The following is a 20,057-nucleotide window of genomic DNA, read 5'->3' as shown; positions in this document are numbered from 1 at the left end:
ACAGTCACAGTCACAGTCACAGTCACAGTCACAGTCACAGTCACAGTCACAGTCACAGTCACAGTCACAGTACAGTCACAGTCACAGTCACAGTCACAGTCACACTCACCGTCACCGTCACCGTCACCGTCACCGTCACCGTCACCGTCACCGTCACCGCCACCGCCACCGTCACCGCCACCGCCACCGCCACCGCCGCCGCCACCGCCACCGCCGCCGCCGCCACCGCCACCGCCGCCGCCGCCACTGCCACTGTCACTGCCACTGCCATTGCCACTGCCACTGCCACTGCCACTGCTGCCACCGCCGCCGTTGCAACCGCCAGCGCCGTTGCTGCCGCTGTCGTCGCCGTTGCCGTCGCCAACCTGAAGTACGGAACGCGTTCTTCGCGAAAAAACTGTGACGTGCCGATTAATTATGAGTTTTACGACATTCAGTGGGAGATCCTGACTGTTTTCCTCGGTGTTGCCGTCGCAACTGATATTTCTTTATCGCTGAAGCAACAAATTGGTTAAATTGATACCGACGGTGAGGAGCACAAATTCGGTACAGGTACACATGCATCGCTCTTTTATTACGAATACATCGCTCCGTTCTCCATCTCTCTTTTTCTCTTTTGCTCTATCTTTATTTTTTTCAGTGGTATTTGTACGCAAAGCCGTCTCTTTGTTTCGCTCGCGTGAAATAATCTCACAAGCACGTGTTAGCAAAAACATTCTTTTTTTCTTACATAATAAATCAGTGTGTTCAATACACATTGTAAATCGTGGAGAAGAAAGAATTGCGAAAGAATAAATATATTGACACGTTGCTCACGAAGGAATTTTTCGTCACGTCTTTGATAATTATTTCCCAGAGAATATAACGGCTAAATTAGATTAGATAATAAAATCGTCTTTTAGGCAATTTTCGCAAAAATTTACTGATGCTTTTAAGAATTTTGTGACCTGATTTTGGATTTTGTTGCATGAGTCTTCTTTTCCCCCTTTTTTTTGTTCGACCAAATTCTAATTTTGTTTCGAGCGCGAAATGGAATTAATGTTTGAATTGTGCTTCAAAGTTATGTGTTATTTAGAGATTATTCTGACCGAAGATTGCTCGATAATAACGAATGCAATCGCACGCGGATGAACGACATTTTTGTGCGCGGCAATTATGGCTTCCCGGCGATTCCGGAGACTCGTGTGATGCGCTTGGCGGGTTTTTCGCGCCGGTCTGTAACGGACACCGCACCGCAATAAGAGATACGTATATGGGACAAAATCGTAAAATCATTTCGTGCCTTGTGTTTGTGGGAATATGCGGCGCAAAGTCACATTCTTTTCTTTGAATATTCACTCGAGTCCGTTCATAAGTATAACAATAGTATGTTCGCGGAGAAGACTCACACTCGCACGCGTGAAAGCGATTGCATAGCAAGTGCATAGTAATATTTGCCGCGTTGGCAGGTGGATGCTCGTTCGTCTCAAGTCTCATGATTTTCAAAGAGTTGTCAAATTGAGGGATTTTCTTTCAAATTTGTTATTATTACGGGAAATTTTTTGTGAGGATAAAAATTTAGCGGAATTTATAGAAAAAATGTAAATATTTATATAGACTTTTTTAAATTTTTTGTGACAATAACAAAATCCAAATCCAAAATCCAAATTTGAGAATGATTAACTTGGCAGCTTCGATTAGAGACGTATCGATTATACTTTCTTAAGTCGATCTTTCATAATTGAAGATCGTGATTTCTGTTTGATGTATTCTTACGCATATTTTATAGTAATTATCTTGATAAAATATATACTCTCGATGGTTTGTCATTGCTTTCTAAGATGATTATTTAAAAATTTAATATTACTCTGGGTGGATTTGAGCCCGGATCTTTGGCACAAAAAAATACGCATTCTTTTAAATTTTAGCATGTGTTTGGATTCCATGAGAATCATTGTTAATTACATAAAATTAAATTAATGAAATATGTTTCATTATCATTAATAAAGTTTTACATACTGTTTACGCATTCTTAATCTTGTTGTTTAAAATGTCAAGTCTTAGATAAAGTCTAAAATCGATGTTTTAAAGAGGTATTAAAAACGTCTGTATAAAATTGGTTCTTGAAACATTTTTTTATATTTTATTATATTATGTACATAATGTCTTTAAGACATCTTATTTTATTTGATTTTGGACTTGGTGATGTCTAAGACATGACTGTACAATCGAACATCTAATCTAATTAATACTTTTGGAATAACTTTTGAAATACTTTACCTTATAACAGCTTGTCATTAATATTATTTTTTTTGCAACTTTTTCTTTTAACAATTTTTTTAGAGATTTAGTTTGAATTGCAGTTTTTCGTGAATCTTTATAAAAAACTATAATTCATAATTTTATACACACATTCACACAATAACTTTTGAAACTTGTAAACGTTTTAAAGATAAGCACAGAATATTCGTAAGTGTTTGAAAGCTATCATCCAAGTAAATTTCAATTTACAACCATTTTTATTTATAATTAATAGTCTATAATTTATAATCTATAATCTATAATTAAACCCAAGCACACACGCACGCACGCGCGCGCGCGCGCACACACACACACACACACACACACACACACACACACACACACACACACACACACACACAAGTGTGGTAAAATTTGACTCGTTGCGTGTTCTTGATTTTGAGAGATTAATTTTATTGTGCGTTGCGAATCGCCACGAATATCCTATTTATCATACGTACAGCATTCGTCGCATATGAACGTTTGTGCGCGTGCGTGTGCGCCTGCGCGCGAAAGGAACGATGAACGAATGTTCGGAGTTCGCATTGTTTTGAAGTCGTTTATTGCTTTTTTTCAGTTTTTTGCTTTTTTTCACACCGAATATTACCAATCGAGCAAATTCGGTCAGATTCGGTATTCGGTGTGTTATAATGATTTAAGTATTTTTTGACACATGTACGATACGTAAAAATAATTAAAATAATTAAATAATATTTAGAGATAAAAAATAAAATTAATAAATTATTAAAATTGATATAATGTACTTTTTTCAATTTTTTATCTAATATATAGACGTTTTCATGACTCAGAATATAATTTATTATTATACAGAGTTCGGAAAGTGCACATCAGCAGGGAACAGCGTACTATATATGCATCCACATCGTGGACCACGAATTATCTTTAATATATCATTCTATTAGGGAATCGAGCCTAACACAAATCGAACGTTTTGTATTCGCTTTAGCGAGTATGAATTGACTTACACTGCTAAATGCACAATATTCTTATTCGTTGTTCGTTTGCTAAGTAGTAAAATATATCTTTAGTAGATTGAGCGTGCTGTAATCTTTTTACTAGATTATTCCTAAATTTAAATTTTATTATTATCAGAGGAATTTTTTGAAAAGTTAAAAAGTTTAAATTAATTTTTAGGAGAGGAAAATATAAAAACCTAAAGTATTTTTAAATAATTTTGTTCTGATTTATAATATATATTTAGTTTTTTATATTTATTATAATTTTCATAACATAACCTAACTTGATAATATTGCTCTAGGCAAGGACAATTTTGAATCAATTTTAGAATCTTTTTTTCAAAATTTTTTTTAGTTAATGAAAAATTTTTTTTAAATCAAAGAACATTAAAAATATGTATATTCCAAGGAAGTTAAATTTAATATAAACAATTTTTTAAAACAAATTATATAAAAATGAATTAAAAAGCATTTCTTAAAATAAGACCTCGCGAAAATCAATGTTTAAAATTTTTATGTAAAATTTGATGAACACTTATTAAAAAGTAAAATTATGAAAGACAAAAATATTCTAGTAACAGTATTAAGTTTCAAATGTGTACCAAATGTTAAAAATCAATTTTAAATAATTAAGTTAAAAAGTTAAACGTTCAAAAAATTTGTTTTTTTTTACTATTTAATAACTTTACATTTCCTAAATTTTTTATTCGATTTGGAATTTTTTAAATGTTGAAGAAACTGTCATACATTTTTTAAAGAGTTTCTCACATATTTTATGAATTCTAAAAGATATTCTAAGATCTCTAAGAGTTCCCATTCTAAAATTTTTCTCTGATGGAATGTTATAAAATATGAAAAAGTTTAAAGTATTTTTTAGAAATTAGATGAGAAATTTTAGAATATTTTAGAATTTATATGTATGAAAAATCTAAGGAAAGATACAGGTTTTAACAGTTTTTCTTGAAGAAAAAAAATGTATAAAAATTCTGAGAAAAGATTTTCATCAAGATGAGTAACAATAATGATAATTTTAGCACAATTTTAACGTTGTAATACTTTTGAAAAGAAATTTTACAGGTGAAACGTGACATCTCACACTGAAAATATTTTAGCCCATGGGCGTGAGATGGCTTAACGCGGTACTGTGGTAGCGCGAGAGTGTCGAGCGTGCTCCAGCGGGCACGTACTCCGATTTGATGCGTCTTTTTTCCCCGTCGAGCGGTCGCGTGTTGCGGAGCGATCGCCGCCACCAATCAGAATTCGCGCGAGCGCGACCGCGCAGCCAAGAAAATGGCCAACAACACGCCGGTGTCGCTGGGTTCGAGCGTATCTTTGCGCGTCGTTTTGTGAACCCCGTAGTCCGCATTCACGTTGACGTCTGTCGCCATTTCCTCGGCGCGGAGGAGCCTGTCCGTTTATATTGCAAGGTAACGATCGCCGTTAGAATCTGTGTCGTCGGCGTAATCGATCTGTCGTTTGGTCGCGTGGCGACCTGCCGTTTGCCACGTCTGCAATTTTGCTAAGCGCGAGTGGAAAATGTACTGAAAGAGAGACAAGAACGCGTCGCGAAGTGCATACAAGTGCATCGCATATATCGCGATCATGCGGAGCGCGGCGTGGCGGCTGTGGCCGTTTTGTGGTTTTGCCGGCCGGCGAGCTGGCGCACGGTAAAAGTGCGATGACGACGGCGGTGTCGAAAGAGATAGAGAATAGTAAAACATTCACAATTTTTGCCACGCGAATCTCACTACGGTGGCGATTGCGCCGCTCCATGTGGCGGAGCAACGCGGAGCCGCGTTGCTCCGTTCCACGTTACGCCGTGCCGCGCTGTTGTCGCCGCATTGTTGCCGTCGCAGTCCTCGTCCATGCCAACTGATCACGCTCGATCCTTCGCTACCCCAATCTGTACGGTGAACGGAAAGTGTCATCGATAACGTGCGACATCGTAAAAATTTCCCTTCTCCCGTCTGTTGTGTCGAAGGAAACGAAAACGTAATGTTTGTATTCTCGGTTGTGTTTGGATATACTTTTAGTTGCTTATTTCACAAGTTTTTTTGGCGCATCAGGACACGCTGGTTCTCATTCCGATTTGTATGCTTCGCGATGTGTCTGGATTGCTCTCTTCTTCTTCTTCTTTTTCTTCTTCCACGTTTCTTCTTCACGGCGCGTTTCGCGCGTATGCGTTTGCCGAATGCATCGCAGAGTATGCGATTGGAGCAAACGTTCTTTGTGATTCCTTTCTTTGCGCATCGACTCTTCCCGGGTTTTTCTCGGCCTCCGTTTCATCACGAACTTTGATTAACTTTATAATTTGCCAACTACAAAACTTAAAAATGATTATCACTGATCCAACTTTAATTATAATAATTACTTAATTATTAATAATATATTATTTTTTTTATTTAATTATTTAATTATTTATTAAAAATATTACATAAATAAGTTATAATTTACAAAAAATAAGTAAGAAAAAATATGATCACTTTTAAGTTTTATATTTTAGTTCAAAGTTCTGAAGTCTAATTAATTGATGCACCTATCATACACACAAGTTAAATGGAGTTGATAATACCAGTTCTTTATTGTTATAAGTTTAGAGAGAGCAGATATTTTCAAATTAGAAACAAATTTTTACATATACATGTAAATACATATGTTTGATGAATCAAAGCTTAATTGGTAATTTAGATTTACTTAAAATGATGATTTGTGAACTGCATGGTAAGAATTTTCTTTTCGAATTTACTGTTAAAATTATGTTACTTATGGGACATATTAAAAGATTTTATTGTAATTTTAATAGAAACACACACATGATGAATTTTATACTATTAGACTTTGCCAAATTTTACTAAAATTTTACTGTGATATAAACTAAAGGAATAAGATACTTTAATGTTAATTTTACATTGTTAGAATGTAAAAACAATAAAAAAATATGCTCCAAAAGATGTAATTTCAAATTAATAACCAAGACTGTACACAAGAGGTATTAAAAATAATCATTGGTAACAAACTTTAAACACATAAGAGGGAACTTATTGTTTTATTGTTTTAAAGATAAGACATCAGACGACATAGATATCAAAATAGTTTATTACAATTTTAATAGAATTTATATAGTAAAATTTGATGGTAACATTTACTATAACTTTATAGTAAAATTGCTGTAATTTTATGAAAGAATTCATTATAATTTTAGTAAAATTTTAAATTACAGCAATTCTATTACATAAAAGGAAGGATTCATATAGATCTGTCTTTCTGTCTATACAGAATTTTCAGGAAACATTTTTTTAAATTGTTATTTTAATGATAAATTCCAAGAGAAAATTCTTTCCGCATGTATTAAGAATATTCTTTAAATTATAAATTATATAGTTTGTAATTAATTGTTCCCTCTCATGTGTTTAAAGTTTGTTACTAATGATTATTTTTAATACCTCTTGTGTACAGTCTTGGTTATTAATTTGAAATTATATCTTTTGGAGCATTTTTTTTTATTGATTTTACATTCTAACAAAGTAAAAGACAAATTTTTGTCAATATGAATTTTGTTATACAAATTATATTATATTAAAAATATATTTTAGAAAATAATTTAAAGATAGTAAGAAAAATATTTTTTGTTTATATGATGCTTTTATTGTTATAAAAAAAACTTGAATTAGAAAATAATTTTATTATTATGCCCATATGTACGTGTTATGTGTTTGAATTAAAATATTAAGTAAAATAGATACTTTTTGTGAAAAGAATATATAAAATTTTATTTAATTAAGATAGTTCCATCAATACTTAGTCAAAGAAAGAACTGTTAATCATATTTTTAAATAGGACTGAAATACAATGTTTTTAATGTATACAGTATTATTCTAGTACATATATTTTATAAACAATTATCAATCCACCATGCTAATTTGAGTTGTTTTCTATGGCGTTTATGGCTTATGTTATGTCATACTTTATATTGTCATGCCATACTTTATACTATAATTACTTGATCAAATGGTCATTAAATATTCTTTTTTATGTCACGTATTGAAACCTTAATTTCCATTGAAGCTGTGGCATATTTGTAATTGTCATAAAGTTCACATAAAGTATTTTATTTTCTTGATCAAAAATGAAATTTCATAAGAAAAAATAAGCTTAGTCTCATTTTCGAGCAAAATATAAAATTTTTCACTTGAACTTTATAACAACTTTAAACATGTCATGGTTTCATCAGAATTTGAAGGTTCAATATGCAATATAAAAAAGTAGAGTCACCAACTATTTGATTGAATAATTACATAAAGTGACATGACTCTCTATTGTTTATTGATGTATCGGACTGAAGTTCAAAATAGTACAAAGTTGTTAAAAATTTGTGAAATTGTTCTTTTAGTTTTCCTAATGTACTGCAAAAAATTGAAAACGTATCCATTAAACGATTGCTGAGTTATAACTATTTTAATTTTTACTGATTTTACATGATATCCTTTTCTATCTTATGGAAAAAGACGATCTTGACGGATGAAACAGCTAAAAAAATATAGAAGAAATAGTACCAGTGTTTTGAATTTTTTTGTATATCTAGTATATGAATAGATAAAAATATCTGCCAAGCTTCAATTGTTTTCACTACACCGTTTTAAAGAAATAAAATATAACTTGAGATAATTGTCCATTTTCATTGTCAAAAATTTAAACTCATAAGTGAAAAAAATCGTAAATACGTGAAAAATACTTTTGTAAGAGTAAAAATAAGACTCCAATTATCGTTCAAGTTTCCTATATTTAGATTTACTATGCGTTAGGCGTAGATATTTAAGTATTTCAAATTTCATGCACTTTTGTGTAAGATTGTATGTCCGATACACCCTTAATACACCAGTTTAGTCGATTTTAACATAATATTTCTTGCTTGACCTAATCGACCTTGAAACTTTGTAGATAGAAAATTGAATTTATTAATTGTATTATATAAAAAATTCAATTATTTGAGTTTAATACTTTTGATGGAACTTCTTAAAAGAAAATCTCTGTCCTAATATCATAAATTTTGTAATATATTCCTAGGTAAATATTCCTAGGTAATATATTCCTAGGTAAATACCTATATTTTTGGTACCTTATATAGACACCTATGGATCTGTGAGACTCAAGATTTCATTGTTTAATAACAATGTTTAATGACATCTTTGACTATATAAGTATGGACTGCCAGTGCTCCACTTTTCCCATTCACTTCTGTACTGAAATCCGTAACCAACATCTCCGAGATTTAGGCTCCGCCCCATCGACCAAAGAGCGTTGTTCGTTGAATGCAAGACAAGGATAGAATGATATCCAAGAACACTCGGGTTATCTAAAACTACACTATCCAAGAACACGTTATTTTAATTCTCCAATTTCTCAATTGGTCGATGCTGGCGCGACACATCTTAGTTACCAGTCTGAAGTTAGCTACTGGCAGTCCATACTTATATAGTCAAAGAATGACATTGTTTAATAAAAATTAAATAACAAAAATTACAGAGTTTTGAAAAAACTCAGGTCTCACAGACCCATAGGTGTCTACCTAAGGATGTCATGCAATCAATTAATTCATTATAAATTTAATATAGTAGCAGAATATAAAATTTTTTATTAATGTAAATATTGTATTAGCTATGGCAGAAGGAAATGGAGAGATAAAAATGGAAGAAAAGCAAGAAATGGAAAATGTGGAACGGACAGAAGATTTTAACAAACTTATACAATATGGATTAGATGAGAAAGTAGCTGCCAAATTGGATGAAATTTATAAAACAGGCAAATTGGCTCATGTTGACCTGGATGAAAGAGCTCTCGACGCTTTAAAGGAATTTCCAGTTGACGGTGCACTAAACGTTCTTACACAATTTTTGGAATCTAATTTGGAGCATGTATCCAACAAATCGGCATATCTTTGTGGAGTTATGAAAACATATAGACAGAAAAGTCGCGCTGGTCAAGGTACGGGTACTAGTACGACGCCCAAAGCCCCAGATGAAGATAAAATTAAGGTAATCTCAAGATATGCAGTGTGTTCATATATCTTAATTTAGATTTTTAATAAAAAAAAAATATATATATATATGTAAATTTGTATAGCTTGTTAGTTTTGATCTATGTAAATGTGTAAATGCTGTTTCATAATACAAGTAATTATTATTTTAGTTAATTCTGGAAAGAACAGGATACCCTTTGGATGTAACTACTGGACAAAGAAAATATGGTGGTCCTCCACCAAATTGGGAGGGCCCAACTCCTGGCACTGGTTGTGAGGTAAATTTATTTTATTTTTATAAATTATTTTTTTATGTGTAGTGTTCCATTTTAAATGATGCAGACTTATATAACAGAGATAAAAAAAACAAAGTGTTTTGAACAATTAATAAAACAATTGATAAATTCAATTTTCGAGAAATTGATTTTTAAGGTCACATAAAGGTTACTATTAAAAGAAGGAATTATGACTTTTTTTACATAATGTAATTTTTTAAATTACAGTTGGACCTCTCATCTTATGACCCTCTCATCTTAGGTAACCTCATAAGCTTACGACAAAAAAGTCTCTCGTGCTACGACCGCGGAAGGAGAATTGTATCTCCACTTCTCAACAGTTTATAAGAACATAAGACGTTAGCATAAAGAAATCGACTAATCTCATTTGAGTATTCGACTTTTGGAAAGCAGAGTGGAGACCCTTCTTTTTGTCGTATGATCAAAGGTTTTCTAGATTGGAAATGTTGTAGGATGAGAGCTCCGATTGTACTCTATATAAAAAGTATAAGTTTTCAAAAAGTAATTAGTTTACGAAATGTTTTATACTTTGGCATATTTTAATATAAAATATCTTATAATCATTTTTAAAAATTATACTTAAACTTTACAATTTGTAATATATAATTAAATTTTTTGTAAATTGTTATTTTATGACTCTCATAGTTGTACATGTAGAGTAAGTAGAAGAATGATTTATGTAAAAAGAATTATATAATTATATTGAAAAAAATGGTTATAACCTTTATGTAACTCTGAAAAATTAATTCTTTTGAAAATTAATTTTACCATTGTTTGTCTCTTTTTATAGAACTTTGATTAAAACACTTTTGCATTTTTTTTAATTTTTAAAATATTCGTCTGCGATATTTGAAATAAAATAACGCGCGCGCATCTGTGTAATGCTATATTTATGTTTATATTGAATAAGTGTTATGTCTTACTTTTCAATCCTTTTATTGACAAATAAATAAAAAAAATTATGTACACTTTGTGTGCAATCTTGGTTTGTATTATTACCAAGAAACTTAGCATGCATTAGTCATCAAAGGAAATATATTAAATATATTTATATAACAGAATTCTTTATTTTTAAGTTTATATTAAATTGAAAATTTTTTTATGAAAAGGTTTTTTGTGGCAAAATTCCAAAAGACATGTACGAAGACGAATTAATTCCGTTATTTGAAAAATGCGGGAAGATTTGGGATTTGAGACTGATGATGGATCCCATGTCAGGTTCCAATAGAGGATATGCATTTATCACATTTACTAACAGGGAAGCTGCGCAGCAGGCTGTCCGAGAGGTATGTTAATATCTTTCCCTGAATCTTTTTTGTAATACAATTATTGTATATTTATTTTGTACAATATATATGAATTTATTTTTTGTCTTGTTTTAATATTACGTATTGTTACACACACATAGACAATTTGGATCTTTTTATTTATTTTTTTTTTAAAACTTTTAGAAATGTTACAAAATTGTTATTGCTACCAACATAGCGCTCCTTCGAAATGTTTATGATTTACTTAGAGAAATTTAACCATTTCGTAATATTTGTCATTTTTAGTTTCGAATATTTTTTAGTTTTTTTTTTTAATTATTTTAAAAGTCATTATTTTAATATAAGTTGTGACTGCATTTTGTACGTGTGTGTGTGTGTGTGCGCGTGCGTGCGCGTGCGTGCGCGTGCGTGCGTCGTGTTTGTATGTGTGTACACACATCTACGTTATGTTTTATTTGCTCAACATTTCGAATGAGTGTTATATTTCTATGTGGCTTGTTCTGTATCATCTATTATATATTTCTTTGTTTTCTAATAGATATAATACAGACACATTCTATCAAGTTATGCATTTTTATTATTTTTCAAATTTACATTAAAAAAATATATATATAGTTTAGGAAAAAGAAGTTTTACTCATATATACATATATATGTATTGTGTATGAGAGAGAAAGAGGAGATTGGAGAAAACACATGCATGTTTATATGTGTATGTGATATCAATATAGGGGTTTCTCATCTTTCTTTAGATATCTTAAAATCTTTTCTTTTTTTTAAAGAATAAGAAGAGAATGGAATTTTACAGTTTTGAAAGACACAATAGTTTTTAATAATTAATTTGATGTGTATACTTACAAGGAGATGCTATCGTCTGCTAACTCTACTTTCGAATGAGCCATAGTGCATTCGAAAGGGGAGGTGAAAAAACAAAACCGTATTTTGACTTTTTGGTGAATGGGCCTTAGATTCCGAGAAAATTACATTTAAATATGTGCATTTTTGGCCGATAAGGTAAGTATAATGGAAAGCCACTTTTTGGCATGAAATATGATGGCCATAGGTGTTAAGTGTGCACCTATTGTTTTGTTATCCGTGCGAGCTTGGTTTGAGACCAGTTATAATAATTTTTTTTAGTCTATATGCCAATTAAATTTATTTTCTTTATTATTTAAAATAAAATTTTACGGTTTTAATAAATATAAATTTTTATGATTCTATTATAATAAAAAATAATACATTTTTATTTATTATGAAATTCTGACATTCTTGTAGGAATGTTGTGGGTAGAAATTTACATAAAAACATTGAAAACAAATATTTTTCGCATTATGAACGTATTATAATTGCAACTCGCGTGTTGCAAATACATTTTTTGTTATGTACGTTTAGTGGAAAACACAACTGATTAACATTATAAAATATGTCACGTTCATTTGTTAACTTTGACACGTACTAAGCAAATTTGATCATGTTAAAAAAATAAACGCGACATTGTGCAAGAATATTATTTTTATAATAAATAAAAATGTATTATTTTTTATAATAAATATAGAAATTTGTATTTATTAAAACCGCAAAATTTTATTTTATATAATAAAGAAAATAAATTTAATTGGCATATAGACTGAAAAAAATTATTATAACTGATCTCGAACTCACTTCGCACGGATATCAGAACAGTAGATGCGCATTTAGCACCCACAGCCACCACGCTTTGTGTCGAAAATGGCTTTCCATTATACTTACCTTACTGGCCAAAAATGCACATATTTAAATGCAATTTTCTCAGAGACTAAGGCCTATTTACCCAAAAGTCACGGTTTTACCCAAAAAATATGGTTTTTGTTTTTTCATCTCCCGAACTATGGCTCATTTGAAAGTAGAGTTCGCAGATGTTTAGCATTTTGTTAGAGTAGAATAGGTATATGTTGAAATTTAACTGGAGCAAGAAGAAAAGAAAGAAATGCATATTAATGAAAAAAACTTTTTCTTATAAAATATAATTTGAATATTAAAAAAATTTTTTATATTTTAAATTTACAAAATTTTTGAAACTACTTCAATTTTTTTCAGATTTTTTAAGTTTTCTTAAAAAAATATAGAATGAGAAATCTAAGAATGTATTATCCATTCATTCATTTATCTTCTTATCTTAAAAAAGATATGTAATGAAGCCTCTTTTCCACGATGCTGATTGGTTCTTTCACTGCACTTATTTCGTGTTGCGAGAGTAACTGTCATTGTGATTGAATTTTGGCAGCTATCAAATTTGTATAAATGGTTATTTATAGATATTTTAGTAATTATCGTTATAATTTATTTTTAAAAAGTTAAATAGCGCGCGTAAAGCGTTGTGGTGTCTAGTGCACTGTCGTTGCGATTGAATCTTGACAGCTGTTAAATTTGTACAGATGGTTAGACAAATTGCAACAATTATTGTTGGAGTTTATTTTTAAAAAGTAAAAAATAAAAAGTCAAATAGCGCGCGCGAAGGGTCTATGGTGTCTAGTAATTTCTAAAATAGGTATTTTTATATTTTTTTAATATCTATTTTTTAAAGTTTTTTTTCGAATTTTTTTCTCAGAATATATTAGAATATACATATATAATAATTTCTCGAAATAATGAAAATGACTTTTTTACATTTATTTTCGTGATAGATGGCGGAGATTTATTTCTTGTAATTAAAAAACTACATAGAATAAAATAAAAGGCGTGGCATTATAATTTTTTTTTTTTAGTAATGTTTTTATAAAATGATGAAACAATGAACTTTTTAAATTGTGAACTTTTGAACTTTATAAATTGTGATAAATATAAAAACAAATAAACTGATAATACATTACAAGAAATATTATAACATGAATACCTGTCTAATAGTTTGTACTGATCTAAATATATTTATTTGAATATTTTAGACATTATACATTGATTAAAAAAAAAAAAAAATATTTAGAATTTTTCGAATTATTTTCTTAGTAGTTTTTTGAAAAGAGTTCTACAACATATAAAAGTCTGAGAAATATTTTTTCTAAAAATGTTAGAAATTTATATAGACATTTTGAAAAATTATATAAAAAACTCTAAAAAAACTTTATCACGGTCTACAGTAATAAAGTACAGTAATAAAGAAAAAAAAATTTATTTTATATAGGCAATACTTTCATTGTGTACAATTGTTGTAATTGTATGAGCCTATGCTTGTAAAGCTTATATAATTTCACATTGATCTTTTAACGTATTTTTGTTTTCTATTATAAGAAATATGAATTTGTTTGACATATATTTTAAATTTCAGTAAGATTGTTTAATATTATTCCGTTTGATATTCTCAATCATGTGTAATATACTAGGTCTGTAAATATGAAATCAGAATTTGCCCATAGATGGCGCTAGCTGTCAATGTAGTTACCGTCAAATCGTGTCATTGGCGCCATTTTTTTGTTTTGACATCTGATAAAGATTTTCCACTTACAACAATACAAGTTCCATACAACAGCATAGTTTTTAATAGCGTTGAACATGTCGAATTTTGTGCCTGGAAACTACGATTTGTGGACAGCATTGATTTTCTGTTACCATTTGAAGAAAACTGCTGCAGAATCGCATCGAATGCTTGTCGAAACTTACGGTGAGCATGCTCTTGGTAAATCACAGTGCTTTGAGTGGTTTCAAAAATTCCAAAGTGGCGATTTTGACGTGAGAAACGAAGAACGTGGAAGACAGCGTGGAAGAGCAGCGCTTCACATTTTACGAAAACGTACGAAAATGGCTCGATGACTGGTTTGCCTCAAAAGAAGAACAGTTTTTTTGGCATGGCATCTACAAATTGTCAGAGAGATGGGAAAAATGTATAGCTAGCGATGGGCAATACTTCAAATAAAATATTTTTTATTATTTTTATACAATAAACGTGTTTTTTCTATACAAAAATTCCAGTTTCATATTTACATACCTGGTATTAAGTGATATTTAAGTGATACTTTTGTTGTTGAAATATGTAACTACGCAAGTAAATTACAGTTTACTGATAACGTACACGATACAAATTTTATTTGTTTAAGACTTAAACAAATTTATGTCAAACATATTTATATTTTCCAATAAGAAACAGGGTGCGCTAGAAAGATCATTGTAGCAATGTTTTGTGCTTTATTACAGGCATAGGATGATAAGTGAAACGCAATTATGCATCGATTATAAGAGTAAGGAATTTCTCGGGGTCTTCGCTCTATGAACTTGAATAGTTTTGGATTTAGACAGACCACTTAGGTCTCAATTCTTTTTAATTACTCTTTGTTTTGCTTTGTCAAGGCAACGTGACGGAGAAGTGATAGCGTTTTAATTCGTGAATCGAATTTTCGACAGACTTGCAGTGAAAAAGTATTGTCATTAAGTGCTCTTTAACACTACCAACTTTAATTTTTATTATTTATAAAACAATGCAATTCATTTATTTATAATAGTAAAGGTATTTAAGAGGATTATAAAGTGATAAAATTCAAAGGATTATGAAACTCTTTGAATTGGTTTTACAGAATTGAAAACTTTTTACATATACAAAATACATGTAAAGTAAATCGCCAAATACAATTTAAACTTAAGACTTCTTGCTGCAGCTATATTGAATTTGTAGTATCAGAGGCGAGGAATATGCTGAGAATTCTTGCGTGTCTAGTTTTTAATTAAAATGATAATTTAGATTTACTTCAATATACTTGTAAGATTGTTCGAAAAGTATGCTCTTCTCTTGACTATTAAATTATGTTATATAAAGCCTAGTTATATGCCAACTGTCGAAAGGAGCTGAAATTGTACTTTTTATATACTGTTTTTTTTATTAATAGTAATCTTAGTTTTCAAACAGTTTTAGAAGTTTTACAAATGTCACACGTTACGGCACTGGCACAAAAAAAAATAACAAAATGGCATGCACGAATAAATTGTGTTGTCAATACATTACTTTTTCGCCTTATATCAACCGATACGATGGCAATTAAAATTGTGTGATGTAAACTTCACTGCGCAAATGTTGTGGTGCTTATCTGTAATTTAATTGTCAAATTTACTTTCGGTTAAAATATTGTAGAAATTAAAATCCCAAAATTTAAATTATAATAAAAAATGGCAGTTTTATTATATAATATTAATGTAACTAGTCTGATTACCCCTAGGCTCTTACACTGGGTCACCAGAATCTGGACCAATAACTTATTAGTAAGATATCTTTCGCGCTTGAAAATATAAATTTATGCCATCTAAAATCAATTTCAGATATCTACTACAAATGGAAACGCTTGCCTAAAGAAGGAAAGTTTGTGTCAGTGTTTGTTCGGCAGTCGTTGAAAGAATACGTTGGGTCACTGTGACCCACGTGTGACAAGGACGTCGACTAATACTTAATAAAAAATTGATTTTTTAAATGAAAATTTATTGATTTTTTAAGTAAAAAAATGCTCTCCTGCGTTATTTAAAATAAATACCTATTTGAAAGGTTTGTTTATAAACTTTTTTTTTTTAATTAAAATAACATCTCGAGAGTATAATCTTAAATTTTTAGCTTAAAATATTAAAAATTAGGGAAGTTATTTTTTAAGTAAAATGTAATTTTAAGAAATTTTTTGTTTTTAACAATTTTTTAAATAAAAGTAATCAAAATATTAATTTTTTTAAATTAATTAATTGGAATATATTTTTCTATGTTTGAACTTTATTTCAAAATTTTTTCAGAAATGTTGGACACTTAGTTTTTAAACTGTAACTCGAAAATTGCATTAGGTGATGGTGATCTAGTGTGACAGTTTTATTCGAAAAAAGAGGTGTAATAGTCTAAGGTTAAAATTAGTACAGTCAATCCTGAGATCTTGAGATTTCTTGAGCGAAAAAGTTCACTTGCTTTACTTTCCAAGAATCAGACACACGCAAAGCCAGTTTGTCATTCAAGGGATTTTCACAATATCTACATATAATATGACTAAAGTAAAATTACGTAATGTAATTAATTATTATTAATACGCACATATGCTCATACTCTGTTCAACGAAAGAACTATCTCGGAGCAGACGAGTTTTCATCTAATGTGCGCAGGGTGATTCTCTTATCCTGTCTTACGGTTCGTGCTGTTCGTCAATACCAGCCATGGTAACGCGAGAGCCCGAATATTTGGCACATCAGTAACTATTAAAATACTCGTCGAATCACTTGGTTTTGTATTACAAATGTATTTTTATTTTAGTTCTAATTAATTTTATTTGTCAAATTTTGTGGTGACAGAAGCATAGAATATTGCCGGATGTTCAAAAGCATTGTTATCATTTTTAAAGAAGAATAAACGAGGCTAGGTAGATAATAACAAGTAAATATTGTTGACTACTTTCCCTTTAGGAGATATAAATTGACTCAAGTTGTCACACTTGAACATAGCAGAATGAAATGCGATATATAGTGTATGATACTTAATCCAATCTTGTAAGTTGTTATTTTTAGTGTGCACAGTTTGTATGATAGGATAATAAGGTAATAATTATGAAAAATTGATATATATATGGTATCAAGTAAGGCATTACGTTCTCTCTACTCTGCCCTACTTTTGTGTATTACGAGATGGTTTTTTTGTTGGAGGGTATAGTAATTTATTTTTATATGAAAATAATATAATATTACAATAAAAATGAAACAAATTTTAGGAGGAAATGAAAAAGAAGAGCCGAAAAAAGAAAAAGAAAAAACAAATAATTTTTAAATTTAAATGTATTTTTTTCACACATATAACATTAATAGAAACAATTTTGTAATAAAAACAAAATAAACAAATAGGAGACAGAGAGAGAGAGAGAGAGAGAGAGAGAGAGAGAGAGAGAGAGAGAGAGAGAGCAAATAATTTTAATGTTTATATATATATACGTGTAACACATGCTCGCGCACAAATAGGCGTGCGTGCGTGTGTGTGTGAAATTTGTTCTCTCTCTTTTTCCTCTTCAATCTTATCTCTTTTTATTCTCTCGTTATCTATTTTATTTATTTCATATACATATAAATTATTAAATATACATGTGTATTAATAGTTATTACTTAGATTGTGTAATTTTATTTTAGTATAAATAAAAGTATTCAAAAGTATAAATAATAAAATTTAATAAAATTAAAAAAAGAATGCACCAAGTACATGAACGTATGTATTTAAAAATGAGATCAATACAAATCATTATTAATCAAGTATATTAAAAAAAAGATTTCAAAAAATTGTATAAAAATTTGTTCAAAAATTATTTGTGAAAAATGGAAATATTATCAATGCAATTATCCAAGACAATTATGCAAGAAATATTTAATGCAGTCAAAAGTATGTGTAGATAAAGTTTAACAAAAACTTGGTGTGTCCGGGTCATCGGGTTACATTACATTTTTGTAAATACATTTATATTATAATAACATATTTATATTATAATAACATGTATACTTGGTTCACCGAGAGACGCTCGGAGTGCGCATAATGGCGCATCAAGATCAGAGTGAGGAGGGCGTAACGTCTTGATGCCGTATATATGGCGCGCTCAGGCCTATGGCTATTATCTTACTGCAGTATTGTCAATTTATTAAACAGATGAATGATTTCGATATTTTATTGTAATTTTAAATCGAAATTATAATATATGTATATATGTATTGTGCATACATTGAATATCATATCCCAGTGAACACAGTAATATAGCAGCAATGTAACAGCAATGTAACCGAATATAACAGGTTACATTGCTCTAATGTTACATGTAACGTACATGTAAGTTACAATTTCCGACTGAGCAATATAACATGTTATCTAACCGTCACATAACAGTTACATGCGTTCCGTTTCACGCATGATACGCATATCCTGTTTCTGAAAATGATAACAAAGAGACTTCTAAAAGATAACATAATGATCGTCGGAATGTTAACCAATGCGCCGTTTTTTGAGAACAAAAAGATATTATGAAACTGATATCTAAAAGATTTCTTAAATTGGATATCTTTAAACTGCAACTAGAGAAAAATAAAGTAAAATAAAAATTTTATTTTTTAAAAATTGTTTTTATCAACAGTACATACTAAATTTAGGACAAATTTTTATTAATTAATTAAATTTAAATTATATTATTTTATTTTATTCTTACTTGCCGCTGGTTGGTTTTGAACCCGGGACCTTAGGATGACGAACCTTGTACTCTATCTGCTACGCCAATTTGACTCGTCAATATGGGTACTTGTTATTGTCTACATATACCTATATGTTATAAACTGACGCAATTATATTATTTTTTATAAAAGCAATTAAATTTTGCAAAATACATATTAAAAATAAATAGCATTAATTTATTTACTTATTAATTTCATTGTTACATTTATCTTTTTCCATAACTTTAATAATTTGATGGAAATTGCGATTTATTTAGCACTAATACTTTGAAGCGTTTAAATGGTTAATTAGATGGTTAACTATATATATCATATATTCTAAGAAAAATTGAATAGTACATTTATTATCCTGTTTTTGTTCAGTACATGATGAATTTAGATTTTGTGCATTTTTTGTGCGCAGTAATTGTAGACAAACAGTTATTTTTTAAAACATTATCTTTATAATAATTTTTTTATATATTAAATGGATGTCTCATTCAGGATGTTATAGTGTTATCTGATTTCTGAGTTAACTATCATCGACGCATTGTTCCGTAATATCATTGATACGAGCGTGTTATGTTACGATTATATAATTTTTGTTACATAACTGTAATGCCAAAACGATGTATAACAGTTATATTACTTGCGTATAACAAATGTTACATAACAAATTATTTCCATTTTATATGGCACCTACATATCACAAGAATAACAATGTTACATTACATGTAACTTCCATGTTATATTGTCGCTGTAAAACGTTTACTGGGATTTTATTGTATTGTAATATACTCTGTTTAGGTATGACACTCTGTCAATTTGTGTCTTCTAAAAGGAAAACAATCAATATTTATTTATTATTATTTACTTGGTCTGGTTTGTTTTTCCTTTCAGGAAATAACAGTGCTCTTGAATATCAGCAATAACTATGTATTAGAATAAACATGTACTTATAATATGAAATTGAGCCGTAACGATATTTAAATAATTATCAGCATGCAAAATATTTTGCGGGTGATTCCGCGTTATTTGTTGCTAACACTTGCGAGCAGCGTGAG

General features: G+C 30.0%; 1 protein-coding gene across 20 annotated transcripts in view; it reads left to right on the top strand.

The window, feature by feature from the left end:
* Positions 1-265: 265 nt before the first annotated feature.
* LOC105832312 (heterogeneous nuclear ribonucleoprotein R) overlaps positions 266-20,057 on the top strand; it is a 113,478-nt gene continuing 93,686 nt past the window's right edge. For 13 of the 20 annotated variants that reach the window (XR_004964275.1, XR_004964274.1, XR_004964273.1 and 10 more), the window contains exons 1-3: positions 8,915-9,289; positions 9,444-9,551; positions 10,679-10,855. Coding sequence is in view for 17 of the 20 variants with exons in the window: in XM_036290676.1 (XP_036146569.1) it covers positions 8,915-9,289; positions 9,444-9,551; positions 10,679-10,855 (660 nt within the window). In the remaining 3 variants the exon portion in view is untranslated. Of the gene's footprint in view, positions 553-4,531; positions 4,685-4,720; positions 5,255-8,912; positions 9,290-9,443; positions 9,552-10,678; positions 10,856-20,057 lie in introns of those variants that run through there. The other 7 variants (XM_036290678.1, XM_036290677.1, XM_036290684.1 and 4 more) reach the window with 4 other exon arrangements.

This window comes from Monomorium pharaonis, chromosome 8 (assembly GCF_013373865.1).
Source record: "Monomorium pharaonis isolate MP-MQ-018 chromosome 8, ASM1337386v2, whole genome shotgun sequence".
NCBI lineage: Eukaryota > Metazoa > Arthropoda > Insecta > Hymenoptera > Formicidae > Monomorium > Monomorium pharaonis.
The sequence above is the reverse complement of the archived record's forward strand: the minus strand, read 5'-3'. Positions and strand labels throughout refer to the sequence as shown.